This window comes from Pristis pectinata, chromosome 8 (assembly GCF_009764475.1).
Source record: "Pristis pectinata isolate sPriPec2 chromosome 8, sPriPec2.1.pri, whole genome shotgun sequence".
Classification (NCBI taxonomy): Eukaryota; Metazoa; Chordata; class Chondrichthyes; order Rhinopristiformes; family Pristidae; genus Pristis; species Pristis pectinata.
This window is the reverse complement of record NC_067412.1, coordinates 66452906-66480862: the sequence shown is the minus strand read 5'-3', so window position 1 is coordinate 66480862 and position 27957 is coordinate 66452906. Positions and strand designations below refer to the sequence as shown.

The 27957-nt window shown below is 36.8% G+C and overlaps 1 protein-coding gene across 2 annotated transcripts in view; it reads left to right on the top strand.

The window, feature by feature from the left end:
- The window catches only part of phka1a (phosphorylase kinase, alpha 1a (muscle)), a 95020-nt gene that overhangs the window by 26065 nt on the left and 40998 nt on the right, over nt 1–27957 (top strand). For both annotated transcript variants that reach the window (XM_052021063.1, XM_052021062.1), the window contains exons 9-18: nt 985–1038; nt 2623–2745; nt 3963–4058; nt 7359–7466; nt 8674–8752; nt 12554–12688; nt 13394–13503; nt 14852–14996; nt 18052–18130; nt 19513–19592. In XM_052021063.1, coding sequence (XP_051877023.1) covers nt 985–1038; nt 2623–2745; nt 3963–4058; nt 7359–7466; nt 8674–8752; nt 12554–12688; nt 13394–13503; nt 14852–14996; nt 18052–18130; nt 19513–19592 — 1009 coding nt within the window. The remainder of the gene's footprint in view (nt 1–984; nt 1039–2622; nt 2746–3962; nt 4059–7358; nt 7467–8673; nt 8753–12553; nt 12689–13393; nt 13504–14851; nt 14997–18051; nt 18131–19512; nt 19593–27957) is intronic.

The window sequence follows — 27957 nt, the reverse complement described above, 5'->3', positions numbered from 1 at the left end:
TGAGTATTTGAGAAGGTTGTGAATTTAATCTGTGAGCTAGTGATAAACCTGAAATGTGGCTTGAGATAGGTTGTTCATTGTAACATATTTTAGTATGCAAGGATCTGACAACATTCTGCCTGCCACAAACTCTGTTAAAATTGGGATTAGGGGTAATTGCAGACTACTGGAGGTACCTGAAGAGGAGGTAGATCAATTTTGGAAGGATTAAAGTGATCTTTGATCACACTCCATGTGCCTGAGACCTTGCTAGAAGAAACAATTTGGCTTAAAGCCTGGAGATCAATGATTTGGCAGCAGCATAAAATCTGCTTCATTATATTCACTGCTCGTGATTCAATCCCCTTTATGTTATGAATGTCTCTGTTCAGTCCACCATCATTATCACGTTAGTTTTCTGTACTACTACAATACTGATCTCTCCATCCTCATCCTGCTCCAGTGAAGTTTTATGGAAGTGTGATTAGGTATTTGCAGTGATTTGCCTTTTCCATTTACACCTATTCTAGACCCATATATTGTTTCTGTATTTGATCCATTACTTTCCTCTTGCAGCCCACCATCTAGCTTGCCACTTAATTACTTATTTCTTTAATGTTAACACAAGGTTCTTTTCCTTAGCTTTTTATGTGCTTATAAATCCTTCCAGTTTCATCAATCCAAAATGTTAACTTTGTTTTCTCTCTTCAATGCTGCTGAATTTTTCCATATTTTTGTTTGTTTTCCATATCTTCTGTTTTCCATTCTTTTCCTGCTTTTTCTCATTGAAAGCTTCTCAGCTAAACCCGATTTATGAGGCAGCCTACCAAGTGTGTTATGAATCCTTACAGAAAATGGATTCAATTTTCACATTTGCATCATGTAAGAAATTTAAGTAGTTTTGCATATGGGATTATATTCAAAAAGGGATTGCATAGTGAAGGGACAAACCAAATGATGACTGATCATTTGGCAACTAACTGTGGTTGTGCTTTTGCGTAACAGGGTCGTTATGGCTGCCGTCGGTTTCTCAGAGATGGTTATAAAACTCCAAATGAGGTATATAGGTATTTTTTTTTCCACTGATTTGCTTTTCTAGCATTAAATAATACTGTGATTCTTAATCATTCATGTATGGAATGTAATATGTATTCCCTTTTGACAATATTTCGCACCCCAGTGTCATTTTTTAATCAGTGTTTTCCTATTATAAATTTCCATGCCAGTGATTATGATGCATTTTGTCTTTGTGAAATCAGGACACTGGTCTAGTTTTTATGTAAGGCACAGTGCCCAGAAAAGCCTAGACAATTTTTGTTTTCTATAAATTTGAAAATTAGCTGGGGTATCTAGGATCAGAGAGAGTATCTCAATACTAATAGCTATTTTTTTTAAAGGTGCACTGAATTTAAACAATGGTGAAATAATATGGGTGTTAAAATCTGGAATGAAAAAACAGACAATACAATGTTTGTGGCCAAAGATTATGTTAGAACAATTGACTTTCATTTCATTAGCCAGATTTGCTTTCTTGGGTTGAGCTGGAAGATGGGTAGTACTGTATGTGTAGGGAGGGAGGGGCCAGAGTTATCATCAATCACTTACATAGCTTTAAAGAAAAAAACTGGAAGAAATATGCAGTCTGATTTACAGAACATATTGTTTGTTGCATTGTTTCTGAGCGTAGTTGGCCATATACCCAATCCAATCAGGTGGGAGACAGCCTCACTGGATGAAACGGGTGGTCAAAAGGCAGGTGACAGGCAAGTCAAGAACTGTCTGGTTAGTAAAAAAAGCTGCCTCAATGTTTGGAGCTTTGTTCCACAACCAAAATGTAGTTTACAACTTACTTTGATCTCCCATGGCAATACAGAAGTGTAACACCATTTATAACATTCAAATAAAGCTGTCAAGGACATGGGGTAATTAGATCAGGATGGGGAGCTGTTACTCGGGCATCACTTTAAAATGTAATTTGTTTTATTTTTATGATTGGAATTTAAGCATGTATGAAAGTACAACAGTGACTAGAGAGTTAATTGGAGCATGAGTTTCTTTGCAGAATAGACTGAGAAGTTTGGAGGTGCAATACTTAGGTGATGTGACTGAAGGGATGGTGTATTTATAATTTGACAAGTTTTATATTTGTAATTTCCATTAGAAATTTGTGTGGATAAATTTATAATGGGGAAATAATACCAAGATTTACACTGAATTTTTAAAATGCATATATTAATGTATTCCATACCAAAGCAAATTGTCCCATGTCATGTCTTGTTTCCTGGATTGGTCTGTAGTCCATTCTTATCCTAATGACAATTGATAATTGGCCAAAGGTTAAAAGTTCCTCCAGCAGCTATCATCTATCACCTGTTCCCCCAATAGATCAACTTGATCCTCCCATACAGTATTTTTGATGATTCAAGAAAGATCAGATTCTTTTTCATGGAGTCACTTGTATGAACCTTCATTTTACTATTCTCATGTATTACAATGGTTGCTTTGCCAACAGAGAGTAAGGAAGGAGCAACTGGCCCCCACTTTGCTGCATCTTGTTTCATTTGTCCAGTGTGTTTATTTATTATTTGCACAGAATTCGTCTGTTTCCATTACTTTACCTATAATGGTTTACCATGTTTTTAGGATCCTTCCAGACTTTATTATGAAAATGCAGAACTGAAGTTGTTTGAGAACCTAGAATGTGAATGGCCATTGTTCTGGACATATCTGATACTTGATGCATTGTTCAATAAGAACACAGAGCAGGTAAAAGAAAATGTAAGATGTTTAGATCCTAACAAAAAGAGATACAATTTAGCACTGTATCTAAATTATTATTTAGATAATCAGTTGTTGGAGCAGTAAGTGAACAAGGTTTACATGTTTACTTTCATTAAAAATTGATGTCAGCTGATATGAACCAGTCAAGAATTATTGCCCTGCAAGAATCTGCCTGGTTCAAAATTGGCATACTTGCCTCAAAACCAAAGGATTATATAATTAAGTTCCACTCTAGAAATATGAGCGCATAATCTTTGCTGAATTCATCGCTGAACTGAGGCAATACTGTAGTGCAGTGGGAAGCACAAAGAGACATTGAACTAATGTCACCCTCTACACTTGTAAATAGATATATATTTTCCCATGGCATTATTTGAATAAGACTCCTGCTATTCCAGTCATAATTCATCCCCCAAACATCTCCCAAAAACAGTCATCTAATTGCTGCTTATATGACCTAGCTCTATATAAATTGATATAAATTGCCCACAGCATTTTCCTATGTTACAGATATAGCTATCAGAAGTACTTCCTGAGTTCATGAATGTGCTATGTAAATACTAATTCAATGCAACCATTTTCCTTCCAACTATCTTCAGATTTTAACACTCCTTATGTGCTTAATGCAATGCATTAGCTTGAGGATTACAGTGGAATTTAGCAGCACTGTATCAAATCATTGCCTGTGGATTGACATCACTATCTGCCTACTCTGCATACTTATACCATGTGTGACACATGATGATTGTGCTACCATCCCAAACTTTTTGCAGGATGCAATAAGTCTTGCTGAAAACATGCCCATGATTGAGCAACAGATTTAAGCCAAACCAGCATCTCTAACCCAAACCCAAAGGGTGCTATTGAGCTATGTTTTGCAGCCAAAGGATATATTTCCACCCTATTCTCACCCTGCTCCCAACCCACTCCCCCCCATACACAATAAATTATGCTTTGTAAACAAATGTAAAATGAATATATCAAATAGTTATGTTTTTGATAAAGCTGTATGTGCCAGCAAACAGCTAATGTATTATTTCCAGATATCATATTTTGCCTTGTTTAAGCACAGAATAAAGGGGCATGTTGCACTTTTGTTTCTTGCAGTCCTTCTTTTGGATAAGTAATATATTTTCAAGGACTTAAACTGTTGTTGAACATTTGTGACTAGATTATTGAGATATTTTTCTTCCTCCTTATAGGTTGAAGAGTACAGGGAAGCTCTGAATGGAATTCTTGTCCTGCGCCCAGGTGGTATTCGTTTAGTACCAGAACTTTATGCTGTTCCAGCTGATAAGGTAATTTTAAAATACTTTCCAATAGGCATAGGGTATGTAATCTTACTTTGCAGGATAGATACTTTCAGATTGATTCTCCTGCAAATCTGTTGACAATAAGAAAACCTTAGTAACAACGCGACATTAGAAGTATCATTCTCACCACTATTGATTTGACCGAGCAGCCTTTTAATGAATATTCTTTCTATGTGATGAGGTATCAGCTTTCTGCTTAATATTTTCTGTGCAAATACAATGTTGGAATGTGGGGAAATGGTGTGTAGAAGTGCCAGTCCAAGTCATTGCATTCGACATTTAATATAAATGCTGTAATTATTACATAATTTGTATTGACTCTGTTCATATAATTTTCTTTGTGCTTGCCTTTATCTGTTTATCAAGATATAATTAAATCTTCCTGCTGAACAGATGGTCACGTCATCCCTTTACTTGGTATTCTAAATCTTTTTACCGACAACTACTTTTCTGGTAATTACTGACAAATATGAGAAGTAGATTAATTTGGTATACCCCAGCAGATGAATATACTATTATTTCTGCCTCAACCAATCAATGATCTGCCAACTTCCACCAGATCTTTAGTCTTCAAATAACTGTTGCTCCTGACAGCCTTGATATACTTCCCTGTTTTCATAGAAGACAACGAAATTATAACCTTCCAATAACTGATTTTTTTTCCTAAATTTAGTAACCTTGGGTTAATGACATGCTGCATTAGACCCAGCTTGAACTTGAAAGAATTAAGAAATCTATCATAAAATATTACATTGTTTTAGTTGTTTAGTTTGTCATGGTGCATACAACCTTTACATTGGAGCACCTCATTGGACCATTAGGATCGGCAAAGGCACACAGAAAATGGAATGCATCAGGGTTGCATTCCACCAGGGTGCAATCCACTTGTAAATAATTTTTTTTTGTATTATATTCCTAAATTATCTAGGAACTATAGTGTGAGATGTATACAGCTTCTCCATTCGTGAGCCTCTTGCGATAGAGGTGGTCCTTCCCTCGGGATTCTCAAGTTGTAGAAAGAAACAAGATAGCGGCAGTGACGGGTGGTCTCTTTGGGAGTATGATTTTGCAAAGCTGAAGGAGCTTTGGAGGAGTACTGAACCTCTGAGGCATGCACTTCAAAATGCTCATTTCACTGCACTTTTCGCATAGATCTATTAGGTGTTGGCATACAGCAAATCAGTGGAGGCTACTGCTATTCTAACTGTTAGGTGCAAATCTGCAATATCTAGATGCTCTGCTATCATCCTTCTTGCCAGGACTCCTAAAGTGATATTGCTGAAGAGCAAATGCATAAGTGGCTGACAAGACATCACTTCATTGAGCTACTTTGGGTTCCAGTTCTGCATCCTTTGAGTTTTATGTATGCTGTTCCTTAGTGTTTTCTAGATCCTCATCCAAGCTACTTGAAACTCAGTTGGATATCTCTCCAGGCAAGGAAGTAGGTCCATAATATTCTGGGTGAGAAGTTAGTGGAATGCCTGTAGAGTAGAGACAGGAAGCTCTTGCAATTCCTTGGTGTACTTAAGCAAGATTCTATTTTAATCCAGCTGCTATATGGATTTCTTTTCATGAGTAGCGGGAACTGAGCTTTTAAGTGTTTGTTGTTCTTGAATGGAAAACAGAATGTAAATCGAATGTGCCGAATGATTTTGCTTTGGAAACGTGGTCAATACCATGTGTTATATAGAAGTGCAATACTAGACCGTTATTGTGCCTGGAGACTGTCTATTCATGATTTGGTTTTCTGCCCTGTTATTCACCAGAAAAGACTTCCATTTTCCTAATCTGACAAGATCACACAGGAAGGATTTTGTGTGGAGATTTGGAGATCTATGGTAATCTCCTCTCATAAGTTTTGCTGTATATAATAGTTTTTTGCCTAGTTTTCCAACAAATGCTTTCCTCAAATTAATGCTGACAAATCAGGCACTAAGAAATTAGATTGGAATTTCCCATTTTAACCTCACTTGTGAGTGATTTAGCTGTGTGAGGATTTTTTACATAAAGAAGTTGCACCGTTCTTTAATATCCTTTCTGAATTCTGTGGACTCTATCATATCAAGCCTCATATTGGCATGCTTTCAGCTCTTGTCTTGATACCATTTTTTAAATTAGCTGATCTCAGAATTTCATAATGCTCTGTCTTCTACAGGCCCCATAAATCTCCAAGTCTGTAACTTCTTTAACTGGGGAGGTTTTTTGTCTTCTTTTGCCTTCAGGATTCCCAATCTGTGAATAGTGATTTTAAAAAGGAACAAGCCTTTTCCAATTTCCTTAATTGTTGGATTCCAGCTGAATATATTTAGTTAAAAACTGTAAGTTTATTTTAGCCACTCAACTTAGTTCCTCATGCAAGCAAACAGTCAGTTAATTACTGAATAAAATATACAAATTTCATTGTTGTTAGTCAGCTAGCGAGCGACTTCTTTGTGAAGCTAATTTTCAACTCCTTAATGCAGTGACCAAGTTAAAGTAATAAATACATAGATGGTACATGGCCAAATTAGTTCATTTTTATGATTAAACTTTAGACAATTTGGGCAAATGTGAAGTATAAATTCCTAAAACAGGTCCTCCCCAACTTATGAACATCTGGGTCATGAACAGTTCACAAGAATGGAACCCTGCCATAACCTGGGGAAATCCTGTAATTGAATTCTATTCTAAATTTAATTCTCAATATGAATTCAATTTTATGTTTGCCCTAGTTTGAACTTGTAATAAAATATGAGTATTTGTACAATTAGTTGTTTCTTTTTGTGCACATCTGATTTTACACTGTAAAAAAAAGATGCTGGAGAAACTCAGCAGGACAGGCAGCCTCCATGGAGAAAAGCAGATGATTCAATGATTTCGTATTGTATTTATTGGACATTTAGTTGTGTTAAAAATGTTATTAGAGTTACTATTAATCTCTTTACCATTATTCACACTTTCCACACTTTATTCAGCGCAATATTTTAATTACTTAGGTGGACCCATCCTAATTCCTGTACGCTCTTGAATTTCTTCTCCTTAAATATTCTCTTCTATATTTCTGAGTTTTATTTAATATGCTTTGTTATCTTCCTTGCTAAAAACAGAGTGAGGTTTTGCATTGATTGCCAGATGAAGTTTCAGATGTTGCTATATCTTTCATTCCTTAGGTTTAAAAAAAACAGCTCAGTCTTGAGTGTACTCTTTTCTTTCTGTCTTATTCTAATGTCTGTGTATAATGCCAGCAAAGATCTAATGAAGTAGACAATGCTTCAAAATTGATAACTTTCACATTTTGTTTTCCAGATGAACGAAGAGTACCAAAACCCTCACAGTGTCTCAAGGGTCCATATGGGGAAGTTGCCACATATGTGGGGACAATCCTTGTATATACTAGGATGTCTCGTCGCAGAAGTAAGTGTCACAATTATAAAAGAATGCAATATTTAAAAGTCAAAATTTCTTCTAATTAAGTAGCTTAAGATTATGTCTTCAAACTTCATATATTTGTCATTCCATTCTTTTATGTACATGTAATTGTAGTGTGTACAATCCCAAGTGTTTTTCATTGGCCTTGCTAATCATACAGTTAATTCCACAAAAGCACACAACTATTTTGCATTTTTTTCCTGCATGGTGGAAGTTTTGTGTTTCTCCACACATGCAGATTTTTTAAAAAGAATTTTATTTGTTTTCCCTAATTAAGCTACAGCAAAATATTTCCCCCTCACTTTTTTTTATTTTCTAATTTTGCTTGGGTTTTGTTCTTAATTTTATTTGCAATGTGGTCTCTCCATCTTGTTAACCAGATGCTCTTTTCTACCTCCAACATTGTTATTCCTAGATTTACTGGTTGTTCTTGTTTTGGTTATTATTCTAAATGGTTTTCTTTAACTTAATCATTTATGGGATGTGGGTGAGTCTCTGGCAAGAACAACATGTATTCTCTGTCATGAATTGAGAAGGGATGTTAGGCCACCTAGAATACCTGCAGTTCTACTGGTGAAGGTACTTCCACAGGCTTATGGAGTGCTTCAGGAATTAGATAAAGCAGCTGTGCTTAACTGGACTTAACTTGGTGTTTATTTTGCTTTTCAGAGCTCACTGTATAAATAGTATTCTTGATGTTTGTAATGAGATGAACAATAAATGAGTCTGTTGGATGGCATCATTAGTTACTATGAAGACAAATTTTAGGCTTTTTTTCTATTGGAGTGTTAGCAAGCATTTTTGTTTTGGAGTCTGGATAGTATAAAAATGCCTCTTTCTGATGGGGAGCTCACTAAACTGTGCATATATAATGCATTAAACTCGATGTGCCCACATATTCTTTTGTACAGTGCACTGTTGGTTAACCTATTCTTGTGCTAAGAAATGATAAAAATTGGAAAGTTGAATGGTAACTCATACAATGCTTCCCTTCCTTAACATTATCCAGTTATAGATATCCCTACTTCTGCTTCAGCTGAGTTTGGGTCTCAGTACAGATGGAAAGTCACAATTAGAGCCCTTCAGGCATGTTTGAATTGGCTATTCACAATACTTTAACTACAAGGGAGAAATATATTTAAATATCCAAAATCTACAACCTGCATCTTACCATAAAATATGTTTCCTCCAGGGGTTTCTTGCTGCTGGTGAAATTGATCCACTGAACAGAAGATTTTCCACTGTTCCTAGACCAGATGTTGTAGTACAAGGTGTGTGTGGTACATTATGACATCATTATGACAGTTTTCTCATCAGATTACAGCCTGTTTCTAATTTTACTACAAATCAGCCAGATAAGTTGTGCATTGTCTAGCATTGATAACCAAGAATTAGAAAATGGGAGATGTATTTACTTTATCTGTACATCTGTTGTTTGAAGTTCACTTTATAGAAATACAATCTGGCTAATGACTACCCCATCCATCTATTCTCAATGAGAAAAATGATGGAAGCATCATCAACACTAAAAGGCATCTCTTACTCACAAGTAATCTGCTCCAGGACCTTTTAACAGCATACCTCATTGCAGCTTTGGTCCAACATGAATAAGACAGCTCCATTCCTGAGGTATGGCAAAGGTAGTATGTGACCTTGCTTAGCATCAAAGTGGCCCAGTTAATTTGAATTGGAGCACAAAACTGCTGATGCTAGAAATTTGAAAAATTCCAGTAAAATTGGGCAAAGAGAGAAACAATTCTCCACTGACTGCAGTTTTATGTTTCACAAAGGAAGATGGTTGTAATTGTTGTCAGCCAAAGATATCATGCCAGGGATAATGGCAGTGTTCAAGGCCCAGCCATCTTAAACTATTTCATCTATCACCTTCCATCTACCATCAGACAATGTTTGCTGACGATTCAATTTTCTAGTCCTCAGATAACGAAGCAATCCATGCTCATATGAAGCAAGAACATGACAATGTTCAAGGGTGGGATGATAAGTGCCTAATAATAGTCATGCTCTGACCGTGTCTGACAATAATCATCTCCACTAAGATGGGGGTTTCTCTTGTTCATTTTCCCTTTGTGCTTCTTGTCAGTTTTAGTAGCTCCTTTGTAAATCAGATCAACCAGCTTCTATTGCTCTTGAAGTCCTATTGTTCACTACTGTGACTCCAAGTCTGAGTATGTATGTGGAAATTTACTTGTGGATTTCAGCACAGTCCCGTAACTGCACCAGAACTAAGAAAGTCTTACCATAGTCAAGGTCACAGTGTTATGAGCATAACATTTTTTAGTAGTGAATCGTAGTTTGCTTTAGTGCTTCTGGATAATAGTCACCTCTTCATTGAAGTTAATCTAGTGCTGAAAAGTGCTTTGTTGGTAGAGATGCCATAGTTGATCTGAGACAATAAACTGAGTTCAGTTTGACTTTTCTAGCAGTTATGAAAGATTGCACGTCTTTCAAAGATGAACAGGGAATTGTCCTGGTAACCTGACAAACATTAATTTCTCAATAAAGACCTCTTTAACAGAGCAATTTGGCATACTTGTCACTATTACTGTTGGATTTTGTTGCTGTGTACAGATTGGAAGCTCTGTACCTGTACAAAAAAATGAATAGACTCAGTTGATCTGAAGTGCTTTAAGATGTCTTGAGGATGTAAAATGTACTGTATGCATATCAGTTTTTTTTATTTTTGTCACTGGTCATATAATCTCCCCTTGAGGATAGATGTCTGTCTTCATTTTGTGGGATACATCAAAGAGCTCTGGGTCAAGGATTTTGGCCACTTGTGCTAAATACTATACCAAGAATCCCTGGAAACATTGAATTCAAAGGGATAAATCTCCCTTAACCATACTCCACTCCAATGACTTGACTTTAGAAAATGGTTTAGGTTGTAACAGGCCCGAAGTTCAACAGATCATGAATAAACTGATTAAAGACCCAGCAGGATTGTTTGCTGATAATTCCATAGGATTCAATTTAGTTCAAAGCTCCTTTGATAATTAAGCAGCTCAGTGTGCCTACAGCAGAATTTGAATTGTATCAGGGCTTGGACTGTTTCAGGGAAGTATTGTTGCAATTGTTCATGGTGTTGGTAAGGGCAGACCTATAGTACTGTACACAGTTTTGGTCCCATTGTATAAGGAAGAAGTTAAGATATTTATTTATTAGTCATATGTACATTGAAACACACAGTGAAATGCATCTTTTTGTGTTACTGAGATATGCTGGGGGGTGCGGCCTGCAAGTGTTGGCACTCTTCCGGCACCAACATAGCATGTCCGTGGCTCCTAACCTGCACGTCTTTGGAATGTGGGAGGAAACTGGAGCACCTGGAGGAAACCCACTCAGACATATGGGGAGAACATACAAACTCTTTACAGACAGCGGCAGGAATTGAACCCGGGTCGCTGGCCCTGTAATAGCATTATGCTAACCACTACGCTACCATTACTAGCTTTAGAGGCAGACCAAAAGAGATTCACTAGGCTAATAAAGATGTTGGGTCTCTATTGGTTTAGATGAATTATGGGTTATCTCATTGAAGCATATAAAATCCCAATGGGGCATCAGAGAGTAGATGTTGAGATGTTCCCACCAGCAGGAGAGTCTCAAACATTTAAAACTTAGATGCAGAGGAATTTATTCTCGCAGTGGCTGGAGAATCTCTGGAATTCTGTAACCTGCAGGGTTATTGTGGTTAGATTATTGGAGACGTTTGAAGAGGAGGAGACACATTTTTGAAAGATTGAGGATTTTAGGGCCATCACAGAAGAGAAGCTGAGACCTTGGGCAGACCATATTGAATGGCAAACTAGACTTGAGGAGCCAAATGGACTATTCTTGCTCCTATTTTCTTGTGAACTTGGGCAGTTCACCTGCTTATCCCATGTAATTTTTAACAGTAGTCAATAAATGAGGGAAGAGACAGTATCAAGCTGAAAGAAAAGGCTTCTAGAAATACCAGTAAATTGGAATTCCAGTGGCCTGCAATAGTCATTCAAATCAAATTTGCAGATGCCATTTGAATAAAACGTATAGATGGAACTAAAAAAATCACAGAGTCGCACGGATGGATTGAGAGAGTGGACCAAGCCACACTATGGCAATTTGAATTCAGTGTGTAGAATAAAGGCTTAAGAAAGACACATATTACCTTAATAATAGATTTGGAGCAATGTGCAATTGTAACAATACTTCCTTATTTCTAAACTCCAAAAGAGTTAGGAATTTATTCATACAAATTGCTAATAGCAATTTTTAAGATTCAAAAAGTAATCAGAAAAGCAAATGAGATGTTGGTCTTTAGTTCAAATGAATTGGAATGCAGCATTAATAAAAGTGAATAATATAACTAAATTTTTTAAATAATACCAGGAGCTTGATGGTCTAGGCTCAGAGAAACTAATTCCTTTGTTCTGGGAATCCAGAACAAGGAGGCATAATGTTAACAATGGAATTAAGTCACTTGTAAGTGAGGCTAGAAAGTATGTTTTCCCACAAAAAGAGCATTGAAAATGCAGAATTTTTCTTCCTCAAGAAGATTAGGTACTGGATGAATTGAAATTTTCAGTAACTTTTTGTTAGTAAGGCTACTGTGGGGTATGGAGTGAACATGGGCAAATGAAATTAAGATACAGATCAGCCATGATCTTCATGAGTGGCATGGTGGACTTAAGATCTGAACTGCTTATTCTAGGTTCTGTTATACCAAAGAATCTGCACAATTTCAGACCACTATATAATTTGTTCTGGACTAATTAAGCTACCAGTAATCATAAAATTCTGTATTTTGCTTTCCCAGCTCCTTGCATAATTGCATTGCCATTAAGATTGGACAGATCAGGATTCTCTAAGTGAAATTAATAAATTAGAGGCAGTTTTGTGCTCTTGATAAATCCCCTTGTGAAGCTGGGTTTTGAAAGGAGCAAATTAGTTGTATATTAGAGGCACTATATGATGATCTTCATCTCATGCTGGTGCTGGGTTCGAATTCCATGAACAGTGGTGAAAATCTTCATTTTATTTCCTTCTCAAATATCTTTTCTGCTTAATATCAGTGGCAATAATAGCAGAATCTGTGGGAATAAAGGACGTCTTGGAGAAGCATGGAATCAGCGTTGAAACTGTATCAGAAGTTTTACCAATCCATGTACAGCCAGCTCGTATTCTTTCTCAGATCTATGCAAGACTAGGTAAGAGAATCTGTTCCTTTATTTGCATTGTTTATGGAAATTAAGTTAGTTATACATTGAGATATACTTTGTTTACAGAATGTAGTGCTTTTCTGTGGAGCAATAATTGAGCTAAATTAGCTAAGGAATGGGTAATCTAATATTTTAAACATATCAATTTTAATTCTGAAGAAGGGATTTGTCCATTTCAGCTGCCTGTTGTCAGCATTAAATCAGAAAAGAAAGTATAACAAGTAATTTGCCTTGTCCATCAGCAATATCCCCCTCCGCTGGAATCACACCAGTCTCCTGCACTGTGGTAAATTCTTGTTGCACATGTTTTAAGTTTAAAGTGGCATATAAGCAATACAAAATGGCAACAAGGCCTGTCCATTGGATATGTTGCAACCAAATAAAACATTGATGAATTCCCTTGCCATGCAGCAGGAAAAGTAAAATGCAGCCAGTTCTGGAAGAATGTTCTGGGAAATTCCTCTAACCCACAAAGGAAATTGAGCAAGATTAAGCTTTCCTCCTGAAACTTTTGAAGTGTGTACGAATAGTTAGAGTCCTAAGAATTGGCATCTCTCTGGTTGTCCTCTGCTACAACTTCTCCAGTAGATTTTTTGTGCTTACACAAAAACTGAACACAACTTGCCAGGTCTGAGGATTACTGACTTTAATCTTTAAAATGCAGCTAACATATAGATCTAATTCTGTTGATAGGTTGCAATAAAAGAATGGCATTGAGTGGTCGGCCTTACCGGCACATGGGTATTCTTGGCACATCAAAGTTGTATATTATACGGAATGAGATCTTTGCTTTCACTCCTCAGGTGAGTTAGATGCCCCTTACTTTCAATTCCATTTGAGAATTTTTATTTTGGTTTCTTTTAATGAAAATATCTCCTTTTAGATTTGCTGCACATCTTTTCATTGTATGGAGATTATTCAGCATTTCCCTATTAGCAAAAGATCACAGATTTATTTGGTCATAGGTGCAAAAGTAAATTATTTAGTCCCGCAAGCCTGTTTTGCTATTCAGTGAGTTCATACTAATTTGTGACCTGACTATATATCTTGCCCATAAATTTTAATGTCTTTGAGTAACAGAAATCTATCAATTTCAGAAAATTAACCCATCTGCCATTTGCAGAACTGTTTCAAACTATAACAACCCTCAGTGTAAATAAGTGTTTTCTAAATTCGCACTTGAAATGTCTGTCTCTAAGGCTATGTCTTCTTGTCTTACAATCCTCAACTAATGAAAATGTTTTCTCTCTCTATCCAATTGGCTCTACTTAATGCTTGTAAATGATCAAATCACTCCATGGAAAAAAACTTGCAGGGAATAAAACTACAGCTTGTGTAATCTCAAACTGTGCCATCCAGGTACCATTCTCATAAATAATTGCTGCATTCACTCCAAGGTCAATATATCCTCAATGTGTTGAGCTTGGAACTGTTCAAAGTGAGGTCTAACTAGGGCTTTGAATAACATGACCAGTCAGTTGCCTCTGTTGAAATACATTTGCCACAGTTGTGTTCATTCACTTAAACAAACTGTAGCTCCTTGTCCTGTATTAAACAATGACAAAAATTTAAAAGTAGTTCATTGGCTGCAGCATATTATGGGATGTCTTGAAAGGCATACAAGAAACACTTTGTATGTACAAATCTAAATTTCTGTGTTTTTTGTGTGTTGATCCACAAGTGCTGTTTTTCTTTGTTACTGCAATGTTTGATTATATGGCTCTATCTATTCAAATCGTGGTTAAATAAGGTGAACACTTGGGGCTCTAATACAAATCCATCACTGAGGTGTTAAATCCATCAGTGAGCTGCTAGTTAAATTTGCTAATTTGTATCCCTGCCCATGGTCACTAGTCTGTCTCCTTTCTCTCATCCACTTTCTTAATTGTTACTCAGGAACATGAACTTCAAAATTTAGTTTGCAATTTTGGCACATCATTAATTTCACATATGAATTTTTTCCCACTGCCTTCTGAAAATCCATATAAATAACATGTATTTATTTTAGTTGCCTCTTCTAAAATATTTCAATCTTATTTTTCATGCTTGACACATTCTGCATTGGAATTCCGAAGGGAAAATTGGGTACTAGTTTCTCCTTTGTTCTTTTATATATGCCTGGCAATTTAACAAAAAAATGTGTATTTACAGTTTGTTGATCAGCAGCAGTTCTATCTTGCTCTTGATAATGGAATGATAGTCGATATGCTTCGAACAGAGTTATCATTTTTGTGTCGTTGCTGGAGAAAGACTGGGCGGCCCACTGTTACATTCCCAATTTTACAGTCCATGCTTGGTAAGTCAAGCCTTTTGATTCCCATAGAATTTTTAATAAAATCCCACAAACATTCAAACTTGTTAACCTTGTTAGTTGACATATGGTTTTACAGGTACCATGCAGGCACTAAGTTCTTAATTTTCGAGCCATTTAGTGAGTGTTTGCCAATGATCTAACTGTAAGAGGCAATCTAGTTGATCATGTCACCTTACAGCCAGATGTGTACCTTGTAACAGGAATAGGAACCAAGTTGGATAAAACATTCAGAATACATACAGTATATTACATAAAATTTGATCCTTTTCAGCTGGTGCAGAATTAAGATTTACTACTCCCATTCCTTGGTTGTTATGAGTGCTCTTAAAGTTTACTAGTTTATATGATGATTCTTGCTGGATGCTGGTGACAGGATGTCAATGTGTACACCTGGTGGAAGATTATAATAACAGTATGCAACGGGCACTGATATTTTGGAGTTCAACATTCTAATCAGCCTCGATTCAGTGCTAATAAATGGCAGGGCAAACATCCCCAGAGCTATTTAAGAGGTTGGTCAACCTAAAAGTTGGTTTCTGGTTAATTTTCACTGTATTAGATTCTGTGCTTACTGTTCAAACCTGCAAATATCCACCAGGAATGAAGTAGTGAGAGCTGGAGGACTTTTTGTTAATTTCAAGATTTCTGCACACTCTAGCCACTCTAAAATATGCATCCATTACTATGCAATTTAACTCTCAATCTAGCAAGATTAGGAAACTGAATGGACTTCATTTGGTGGAGGACAAGCTACTGAAGACCACATCTTGCAATTATGTTTAAGGTTCAATTCTTCTACCTGAACTTCAACAAGGAGAATTGAGACAGAACATAGAACAGTTCAGCAAAGGATCAGGCCCTCTGGCCACAATGCCTATGCCGAACATGATGCCAAATTAAACTAATCTCTTCTGCCTGCACATGATCCATATCCTTCCATTTCTTGCATATTCATGTGCCTAACTAAAAACCTCTTAAACACTGCAATCATATCTGTTTCCACCACCACCCCGGCGGTGTGTTCTAGGCACCTACCACTCTGCATATAAAGAAAAAACTCACCCTTCATATCCACTTTAAACTTACTCCCTCTCACCTTAAAGCTATGTGCTCTAGTATTTGACATTTCTACCCTGGGAAAAAGATTCTGACTGTCTACCCTATCTGTGCATCTCATACTTTTATAAACTTCTTTCAGGTCTCTCCTCAGTCTCAAACACGCCAGAGAGAATAATCCAAGTTTATCTAATCTCTCCTAGTATCTAATACCTTCTAATCCAGGCAGCATCCTGGTAAACCTCTTTTCCACCCTCTCCAAAGCCTCCACATCCTTCCTTTAATGGGGTGATCAGAACTACACACAATACTCCAAGTGCAGCCTCAGCATCATTTGCCAACTCAAATACCCAATGCCCAGACTGATGAAGGCAAGTTTACCATACATCACGTTTACCATTCTATCTACTTGTGTTACCTGTTTCAGGGAGCTATAGACTTGAACCATGATCTGTATATCAATGCTGTTAAGGGTCCTGCTATTTACTGTATACTTTCCCCTTCCATTCGACCTCCCAAAATGCAACACCTCACACCTGCCCAGACTAAACTCCATCTGCCATTTCTCCACCCATATCTGTAACTGATCTGTATCCTGTTGTATCCTTTGACAACCTTTTTCACTGTCTGCAATTCCACCAATTTTTGTGTCATCTGCAAACTTACTAACCAACCCATCTACATTTTTGTCCAAGTCATATATCTTACAAACACAGCTCCCCGCAGTGATCCCTGTGGAACACCGCTCTAGCCAGAAAAACACTCTTTCACTACTACCCTCTATTTTCTAAGGGCAGTTCTGAATCCATACTACCAAGTCACCGTGGATCTCATGAAACACATGTATCTGGCTATAATAAGGGGAATGTCACTGAAGTCTATCACCTGCTGCAATCGCAAGCACTATTTCGGAGCAGAGCAGGGAGACTGGTTCCAGTGGCTGCCGAGGCAAATGTGCCAATGGACATCTAACCTTCTGGCTTCTTCTGGGATCAATCATCTCATCTCTTTGCACTTGTCTATAGTCATCAAATCCCTGTCCAATCATTCAAAAAATTAAACACAGTTCGCACAAAGGGTTAAAATACCAAGTTAGAATGCCTCTAGGCTATCAATTGCTATATCATCACTCATCCCTTGTTTACCTGATCCAAATTGTTCTCGTGAATTTATAAGGCATGTTACATATATAATACATTCCTTTATCTGGTACAACATGACACAGCACATTTTCTAACTCCATGTAAGTAAAGTCATGGAAAATCTATTAAAAATCACATTACATGGCTAAGGCAAAGCAATCTTATGCTTTGTTTCTGAGCTAAAATCTGGAACTGATAAAATGTATAACAATTAGAAACAATTGAACTCTGCAAATTGGAGAACTGGTTCATTGAGCCAACGGCTCCTGATTGGTCATTTGCAAAGTAGAGAATCTCTGTTCAGTCAAAGTTGGCTGATCAAACAACAATTAATCTTCTAAATTATGAAGCTTTGTTTACTTGCCAATTACATTTTATGACCATAAAAGGGCACATATCAAACTCTCCTGATGATTGACTGGTGTTCTTTATTGAGTATTTTTGCCTTGTATAGAAGAATATCACAAATGATGAAATGCATATGCATGGAGATTAATTATACTATAATATAATTTATTCAGCATATTTTGAATTGCATTTCTGGTGTTACATTTATGTTCATGTTTTCTTGTATGCAGATTTCAAATTGCATTTACATTTGACTCGCTAGCTTAAGTTTTATTTTCTTTTAAAATAATTGCAGCAGTGAATATACTAAGTAAAAACAGACAAAATGGCTATAGAGTATCAGTGGATTTAACCAGTTAGTAAAGATCACTGATTATAAGCTAGTTGGAAATTGAGAAGGATTTTATCAGTTTGATACTGGAATGTAAATTGTTACTGTGATCCCATAGCAATTATTATATTTTTAAAATATTTCAATATTAATTTTGCAGTTGATAATGGAACTAGTTTGGATCCACATGTTCTCTCAACATTGAGGAAACTACAAGATGGATACTTTGGAGGAGCCAGGTAAGTAATCTGAGAACCCATGCACAACTTAAACCTTGCACATTTTTCAGGAACAGTTGCTGAATACTTATGAAGAACAGAAACAATGACTGATGTAGACAGAAGATAGTCACCATAGAAATGAGGGGGAGTGGTGAGACAAGAGATTAGTAGGTAATAGGTGGAACTAGAAAAAGCTGGGGTGGTGTGGGGATGGTGGGTGGATGGATGGAGCCAGAGGGAAGAGGGAGATTCCAGCATCTGTAGTCTCTTGTGTCTCCTTTTTATAATCTTCCTTGTTCTGCCCATGGACATGATCTTAAAGGTAATTAATTTACAATCACTTCTGTGGTTGAAAGCAATGTTTAGTATTGGTTACTGTTAATAGGAGAGAGAAAGAAAGTGATTACGGGATTTTTTCTATTAATTTTTTCCCCCATCTTATCTAAAAAGTATTGATTTTGCTCAATTACAATTCCATGGATGCTGATTGAAACTGCTTTATGTCGATCTCCATATCTGTACACCATTCTTCACAGTCACTGATTGCTGTGAAAAGTATGAACTTTATCTGTTTTTCTCCTTTCTTTTTATGGGCTGTTGAAGCCAAAAGTGTAGACCTTACCTGCTTTAAGTTGAACCCAACTTGTTCTGGCCTACACAACTCATCATTTTGGCCTTGAACTTTGAATACCATAGTATTCCATAACTGACTGTTTCCTGAGTCTTTTGTATTCTCTTTGTGCCTTAAGCTTTAATGTTAGTTGAGCCTATAGATGTATTCTGACCTCTAGTGTTAAACTATTTTTGCACAGCCTTCAAAATGGTTGTAATTTCTAGGTTTTTTTCTATTTGAGACTGGTTACATAACTATGTGGATTAGTTGCTCACTACACAGCTCAATGTTTTGCTGTCACTACTTTTGACCTTCAACTGCAATTTTAATGTAAAAAAAAATTGACTACTTTTGTTGGTCTTAAAAAAGAACTAAAGGCCATTGTCTAACCTATTAAAGGCCATCATTTTGGGTTATTGCTCAGAAATAATCTGTTGAATCTCTTATTGTTGCTCTTGTTTGTGTGTGAATTTTGAGACCCTTGTTACAGGAAGTGAATCTAACTTGTCATTTATTTTTCAAAGGTTATTCATTTTTGCATTGGTTGGCCAAGTTGCTGATTTGAGAAACGGGCAGATGAACTTTGCTCTTCATTTTCCAAATTCACTCTGGCCGAAGATTGGGAACATAAAAAATGCACACACGGTTTCTGACTTATGATTTTTCTAACTACTTTATTTCACCTTAGAAATGAGAAAGTCATTCAAGTTTAAATGGCTGGCCAACTTGGACGGCTTGGTCAAGAGTTAAGATAACAGAAAACTTCTTATTTGTTTCTTGTTTGCAGAGTTCATGCAGCCAAATTGTCAACATTGCTAGTAACCTCATGCTGCACACAACTCAGTTTTATGGATGTTGGACCCGATGGTAAGACTTTTGATGACTGGTTTGATACATTCTATTCACTACAAACAGCAGAGGAGCTGCATGAATTATTGGATTTAGATCTTGATATGGATGAGGATCTACACAATTCCCATTTATGTAACCATATGGATTTATTCTAATACTGACATTAATTTTCCTGTAATTAAGTATTTGTGTAGCAATGTAGTTTTTTTGGAGTTAGATCATTTTCACTATATTAAGGTTTTATGATAGATGTCTGCATAATATTCAGAGAAGTTTTAGTCAGGATCTTGAACTCCATTGTTTCAAATATGTGCAACTTTTACTATCTTATCGTATTTGAAGTTCATTTAAATTCAATGTGATGAGTGGAAATCTTCATTAGTGTTTCAGTACGTACATAATAGTTGACTTTGTAGATTATTAAATCATTTAACTGGCAACTTTTAGACATGGAAGGGTGAGCAAAACACTTTTTTTGCAGTTAAGTGTACTCGTTAAATTCATTTATAAAGTAGTTGTTATTCTTGCATTACTTATGAATATTTTAGACACAGATACCAACTTGTGGCTGCATAGTGCTTGCTTCTGTCACCAGTCTTTCAATAAGCCATGTTGGGGTGGACATACATGGCCAGCTCAGCCAGCATTTTGCTCCATCACAAGTGTTCTGTTGATATCGGCTATTCTTTGATTTTTGCAAATTCTTCACTTTGGCCAGTGCATTGAGGAGTCTGGAGCCAAGGTAATTAGGCAAGAAGCAATAGTGGTGGGGGTAGGATCAAGCTCTCCTCCCACTCTACTGGTCTGGTTCTGTTGGTCAACAGCCCCTTGGGGCTTAGGCCAGCCTTTCTCCAACTTCCTGCTACTGATAGGGCAGGGAACAGACCACTATTTCTGCCCAGATTGGAAAAGACTCAAGCACATTGGGACAATCTTTTGTGGTCAAGGCAAACATCAGTTGAATAAGTGACAAGAAAACATGAACTTAAGAGTAAATTTTGCACCAGCACTTTAGCAAGTTTGAGCCTTATGCTACTTAGCAGTCCAAGAGAGCTAGCTGTTGCTTGGCTGCAAGAAGTGAAAACCATCCACTAATGCAAGGGCCAGGAGAATCCACTGGGACTCTGTATTGTTTCATACAATGACTGTGAGCACACCTTGTTGCTTTTAGGTTGTTACGTATTTAAGGATTGTGTTATGTGACAAACTGCTCTCTGGCTGTAACAGTGTTCATAAAAAGTTCCAAAGAGGCTGTGAAGAGTCTTTGAATAGATCCCCACACATTTTTCTGAGTTTCTTATGCTAAATGCATGTAAGTTTGTACAGTATACAATGGATTTTGTTATAGTTTAAGAACCATTGGAGCACAAACATCTTCGTAATGAAGATACCACAGAATCTTAAGCATTAAAAGTGACAAAGTTGTTGAGGAAGCCAAGTGACTACACGACTGCATTGGGAATGTGGGTCTCTGAAATTCACAATTAATAGCAGAAAGTAAAAGTGCAGACTCAAGCATGAGGGAAGAAATGGTAGTACATGGAAAAATTAGTACAGTTTAAAAAGTCAAGTGAGTAATTGTTGTAGTTAATACACAATGGCAGGCCAGGCACAAACTGGTTATATTGGAAACCTCAATCTTACAACACGGCACAGGAGCCCTCAATTCATGCATGGAAAGATGGAAAGGATGGAATTTTGGAGGGTAAATAATGCTATTGAAATAGAGGGCAAAGGTGCTTAGAATGAGGCCACACATGAACACATGGACAAACTGTGTCCTGAAGGACATTTGATATTCCATTAAGTAGGTAAGTTACAAAATCATTTAAGCCCTGTGCCATTCAGGAGATTCTGGAAAGTTGTAAGATTGGAATCTTAACCAGAGGTCCAAAAAGAATAATAATGATGATATACAGTATTTGCTCAGAATGATCTGTCATGGCTTTGCAGCTGTGGTGTATTTTTGGCTTGCGTGCTGAGAATTTGCATGTGGATTAAGTCTAAGTTACCAACATTCAAGATTTAACTTTTGAATGGGTATGGAAGACAGCTATATTTGTGGAACTGCCCTCTTTAAAAAAAAATTAGAAGGAATTTTAGCCAGCTCAAATCATTAGTGTAAACATGGCACATGGATCAAAGGCAGGAATATAATAGCGGGAGAGTCTGGGTCATTTGAGTGTGACTGATGTGAAGATTAGGTTGGTGGGAAACATTGTTATGGGAATCACTCTGTACCAACGTGTAAGATCAACGCTGCCTGCTGTTTAATTGTAGAAGCAAGTGTACATGGTTGCTGTATTCATAGCTAAATGGGGTCCAGCAATCTTAAACAGTGGTAGTTCAGCCATGGTCCAACAGAAGAAAACAGTTAAAGTAAAAAAGACTTTGAAGAAAGGTTTACATTACATTGAGTGAAAGAACAATACAAGGAGAGCATTTTATGTAGTACATATGTCACAAGTTGTATTAAGAGAAACTGTGATTTCAAAATTAGAGCAAAAATTGGTTATTGATATTGATCTATTGATCTGGCAGTGGATGTGTATACTAGATATTTAGTGAGATGCCATTGCCAGTAAAAATAAGAATGTATTTTACTGAAACCCTTAGGAAAATTAGGACAAATGGAATATGTAGTCCTCTGTAATGGGCAAAAGGCAAAGCTTCTGAGTACAATGGCAGATTAGCCAACAATATTACCTCTGCTTGGAAATGAATGGCTGATATTGAGAATAGATTTGAATGATATATACAGCATGAATACACAAGGACATTGTTTAAGTAAGCATAGTTCTGGAGGAATATGAAGAGGTGTTCAAGAATTCATAAATGAACATCTATAGCCTAAAAGGTCATGTACATATACCAAATGCCAAGCTGACCTCCTATAAATCCAGACCACAACCTTGTGCACTAAAATCATGGGTAGAAGATGAAATAAACAAACTTAAATGGCATGGAGTATTAGTGAAAGTGCTGCATAGTGATTAGGTAACACCCATAATGATGAAACCCAAGGCCAACAAGGGTGTAGAAATTATAAAGTAAATATTCATAGAGGTAGAAAGCAAGCAATACCCATTTCCACAGCTCAAGACTTGTATATCGAATTGTAGGAACAAAAATCTTCACTAAAAGCTGGTTCTCCCCTATGCCTTTGTTCAGCTAGATATTGACAAAGACAGTCAATGGTACTTGACAGAAAGGGTTATAGTCTCATACCAAGCTGCAATATGCAGCAAAATTATTACTAAAAATATCCCAAGCATTATGGATAAGATGCTCCAAGTGATCCAATGTTGTTTGTACGGCCAGAATGATGTTCTAATTGCAGCAGTCATGCACTTGATGTATTTGGAAGATTGCAACAACATAATATGAAAAAGGAAAATGTATATTCATGCAAAAACAGAGTTGATGAAAGCTTGCCTTTTAGAGAAATTTGTGGCTAGTGTAAGAACCAGGAAACTCCAAAAATATCACTGACTTGAGTTCATTTTTGGGTATAATCCAATACTTTGCTTGTTTTGTACCAAACCTGCTTACAATATTGATGTGACTCCATCAGCTACCAAAGAAAGATTGTCATAATAGTTGGGTTGACCTGCAATAAGTGTACAGTCTGTGTAAGAAAAGCCTCAGAAATGAGTCATACAATATGACACCAACTGTGCCAAAACCTGGAGTTAGGACAGTAATTATTCACGTTATGGACAGTGGTGTTGAGAACGTTAAAGCTTATGCATCAGGAACACTGACCAAAATAACAAAAAAATTGTTCTCAGAGAGGGAGGAATTGACAGTTGTTAACAGAGTTGCAATTCTTGCTGGGAAGACCATTGATACTCTTTGTGGACCACATGCTGTTGTTGGTCATTCTGGAATTGAAATCTGCTATTCCCAGAATGACAGCATCAAGGATGCAGAGGTGGACTATCCTTTTGTCTCAATATGTCTGTGACATTGAGTGCAGAATGCCCGGGTAAACTGCTTTGGCAGTTGACTTGTCAATAAAACAAAATTCGTATCATGGAACAAAAAACAATGCTGGATGACTTCAGCACTTACACTATTATGACACTTACATTCTTATGAAGCTCAGACTGCAAAGAACAGTGGTTTCATTAGATTTGTCAATATGATATTTCATTTTAAAATTCACAATTCTTTAAGGGTTCCAACCTGTGATTAACTGTTTTCTGGGCTGCAGTGTTTATATAAAATTCTAGAAACAGTCTATATAGAGACACTTTTGAATAAACTACACACTCTTTATCTGAACTCCTCATGGTTCATATATAAGCCTATACATTTGCAGTGGAATTTGTTGGAGGCTAAGGATCCATTTGGGTTCATGAAGTACTAAGCACCATAGCAGAGCCCTTGCTGACTGTCTGAAAAATAGACAAACAAGTGTCTAAGAAAAGCTCATGAGTACTGGCAGTTACTCAAATGCATGTCCTGTATTAATATCTCACTATATCAACTCTCATCCTGTTTTCAATCTACCCATGTACATTTGCCTAGAAAGGTTTCTGAATAATTGTTAGAAATAGGAAACATGGCTTTTTTTTTAAATTGTTAATCCTAGCACAAGAATGCTGAAACAGTTTCATCTAACTCACCAGATCAAATTAGAGACACTTTAGATTTCAGGGTTATACCGGACATTGCACTTACAATTGGGGAAAAATCTATTCAGAATTAAGAAACGGATAAGTAGCAGAAACTTGCTGTTAAAATTTAAGCAGAGTATAGTTGGAGGTGGAGAAAGAAAGTTGGCAACAGTGAAGATTTCAATTTTCTTTTGATGTTTTTATATTGTAGTCATATTTTTTGAAGAATTATTGAGAGTATTTTTAAAACCTAGAAACATATTTGTTTTGAATAGGATGTTTAATGTCTGAAACAGGAATTCATTGTGCTTTGAGTATGCCAGTTCTGACAGAAGTGAGATGAGAGTACAGAGAATAGATCTGCTGTCAAGATGTGGATCAGTAACTGCACATTTATAAGGTGTCTGAGAGCCTCTGTTTAAGAGGGTTTCCATTTTTAAACCATCTCCTTGGGTTTCCTAAACTTCTAGGTACCTAGCAGGTGCATTTACAGCATTGCCTTGTAACCCAGGACAGTTTTTTTTTTTCCCTCAGGCTTACCTGTAATTTCTATCCCAACCCCTTCTATTATCAACAACTACTTTACCTTTGTCCAATCTCCATTTCTTTTCTCTCCCCCCCGCCCTCCAAATGCCAGATCTCTAGCAATTTCTTAATTTCTTCAGACCTCTTGTGACCTTCACCATCCAGCCATCATTGTTGAACTGCCCCAACCCCCTCTTACTTTTCCCCCCCCTCCCCAATTCGCCCTTCCACAGAAGTTTTGAATTCTATATTTGTCATTGATGATTCCTCCATGCTCCAAAAATCTGTCTCAGTGAATTTCAGGGCCACAGTGTTTTGTGAGGGAGAACATGCAGAACAGTTGGATGTGAATTAATTGTGTAATATAGAAGAATCAAAATCATGCTTGGCATAAAATATGTAAGATGCAGCCAATGCTATTTTTCCCTTCATATAGTAATTGTTTTGAACTTAATGTCAGTCATTCAGTTTGTAAAGTGAATGAATTATCCATTCTTTCATTGTCGCATGAATGGAATCAATATTATTATATGGGCTGTGAAAATCCTCATCGTCATCTGCACACAAGGTGATTTCTTCATTTTATGTGTGATTGGACTTGGCATGCTTCTTTTCATTGTTTTTTTTAATGTGGCATGGCATTAAGTTGGTCTTTTAAGACAAGGATAATTTGGGACGAAGAGACTTTTTTTGCTCATTCTTTGATAGAAGTTATTGCCTTTGTTCTAAGAGCATTTTATTTCAGGTGCATGGTATTCAGTATTCTCTTTGAAGCTGAGTCATTTAATTTTGCATTGCCCTTTGTTTATTTACTCCATAATGTTGTTTTTTAATATACAAATGAAACAGGAAGATATTATTCTCAGCATATTGGAAAACTGAAGTGTGTCAAGTCATCACTATTTTGCAAAGCTTAATGTTTACATTTTTCACTTGCTGTTTGCTCTTCTCTACACTGTAGCAGAAATAAGCAAAGATGTACATAGTTCTTACTGAGATCCTGAAATTGGAATTAATTTATTAGTAATGTTTCATGTCTGAAAGAACTGCTGATTTTAAAGACATTTTGAGAATATAGGGTGCAATCTTACCCTTAAGATATCAGTATTAGAGTTCTCAACGTTCACATATTTGAAAGTGAATATGTGATTTATACCTTTTGACTTCCTTACCCAATGCTTTGTAATGCTTTCCTAAGTTTGAACATCATTTTTATCTTTTTTTGTTTATCCATTGACAAAGTTTGGAGGAAAGAAAGATGTCAACACTATGATGTATTACATTTAGTATCAGACAACCTGTGCATTAAAACCTTGCTGTTTGGTTTGAATGTTTTCTCTGAGCACTTATTTTGCATTCCTCTCTCTCCTTGATTCTCAGGAAGACTCATGCTGAACTACAGTCCATTAAACACTGACAACTGGCTAGGCCTTTCTAAAGTAGTATCTAGTTAGCAACACTAACAGGCGATTTTTTCAGGGAGATGAATTACAGCTACAATGTGATCTCCTTCCCTGATATTCACATGCTGCCAGATTAATAAGATGTAAGATCTAAGGTATTAGATAACTGTGCATTCAATGAGAGATTAAAAACTTGATAGTAAAAGTGATCCTATGGCTAATGTAAATAGGGCAGTGACAGTCTTAAATAAAAAGTAGGTAATCAACCCAAGTTCTTGCTTCCTCATTGAACTGCATGTAAGAGTTCAGCTTCACAGTGCAGCCTGCTAGTGCACATTGAACTGCTGGCAGCAACTTCTGGATTTTGATGTTTGAATGTGCCAACTCTTGCCAGTTTTGCCAGAGCAAGATAGAAGAGGGCTAGTACATTTGCCACTGTTGCTCCTGTAAAATCTGGACCATTATGTACTTCTTCAGATTGTTTGTCTTCAAGATGAAGAAATGTTTGTACATGTTGCTTTTCTCAATGAAATGGTTGCAGCTTCATCAAAAACTGTGTACTGCTTGACGGCCTAGCGCTTTCTTACACTTTTTGACTGTATGCTCAGTTGTTTCCTGTCTTTTAATCAGCCATTGTGTTGATTGGGAAATTCTTTACATGGCTGCTGCAGAATGCTTATTACACATGCATGCATAGGGAAAGTTAGAGCTCCCACTCTCTGTGCTTATTAAGTCTGAGTCCCCATTAAGTTTGAGTTCTTCGTTGCCAACAGTGGAATACCGGATGAGCTAACTGTGTACTTAAACCAACTGCTTGAGACGAAGCCATCAAATCTGTTTGCTGTCATCTGGAAAGAAAGTGGGCCTGCATCGATTCCGTGCTGCTGCACATGCTACGCGGACATCGTATCTCTGGCACACAAAGCAAAAGGACTTGACATCCAAAGTTAGTTTGGCATTTTGATTTTTGTTTTAAAAGAGCTTTCCCTACGAATATTTTTGATGGGTAACCAAACCTTAAGTTCTTGTGCAGACCAAGCAAGACGTTCATGTGATGGGATAAGTTATAATTGCTTCAAGAAACATGGGGGTGGCGAAGGAATCCTTCCTGTTTCACTGCCTTTATCGTAATTGAGATCTTTAAACAACTTTCCATTTCTAATTAAACACCCTTGGATCTTTCATTGCTTTCATATTTTAGAGAAGAGTTAGAAATTTTAATACAGAGTGCATTTTTATGTGCTGCACAATAGAATTTTACATGAAAATTGTGCTAACTGTGATTGGCATCTGTGTATGCACTGTGTTTCAGGGAATTACATTGCAGTCCTCTGTGCTTATGATGTGCTGACATACAGAAGTGTTGCAGTGATGTCAATCAATGTGCAATGCACACAGTAATGTCAATTGTGCATAACACATTGCTTGACATCATTGTTATGTCGATGCTGTGAGATTAGGAGATTGGTAGCAAAGGGTGGAATCTTAGGTAGGGGATTGGTTGGTTGGAAAGGTGGTTGTGTATGGCAATTTTGGTCAAATAATTTGTTGATTGAACAGGCAATTGTAGACTGTAGGGGATAATGCTCAGATAATTGGTAAAGAGCCCTGAAGATATCAGATATGAAGTTGATAAGTGGGAATGAACATTAAGAAAACCATTGGAAAGAACAACCTATATAGAAGTTGGTAGGTCGTGGACAACCTAACAGTCATCCAAGTAAGGCTCACTTCATCATAAGTGGTGCCTGATGACCAGGTTCTTTTCCTCCACTGAAGAGGGAGCTATAATTCTGTTTGCTGCATGTCCTGGCTCTTCCAAAGCAGATT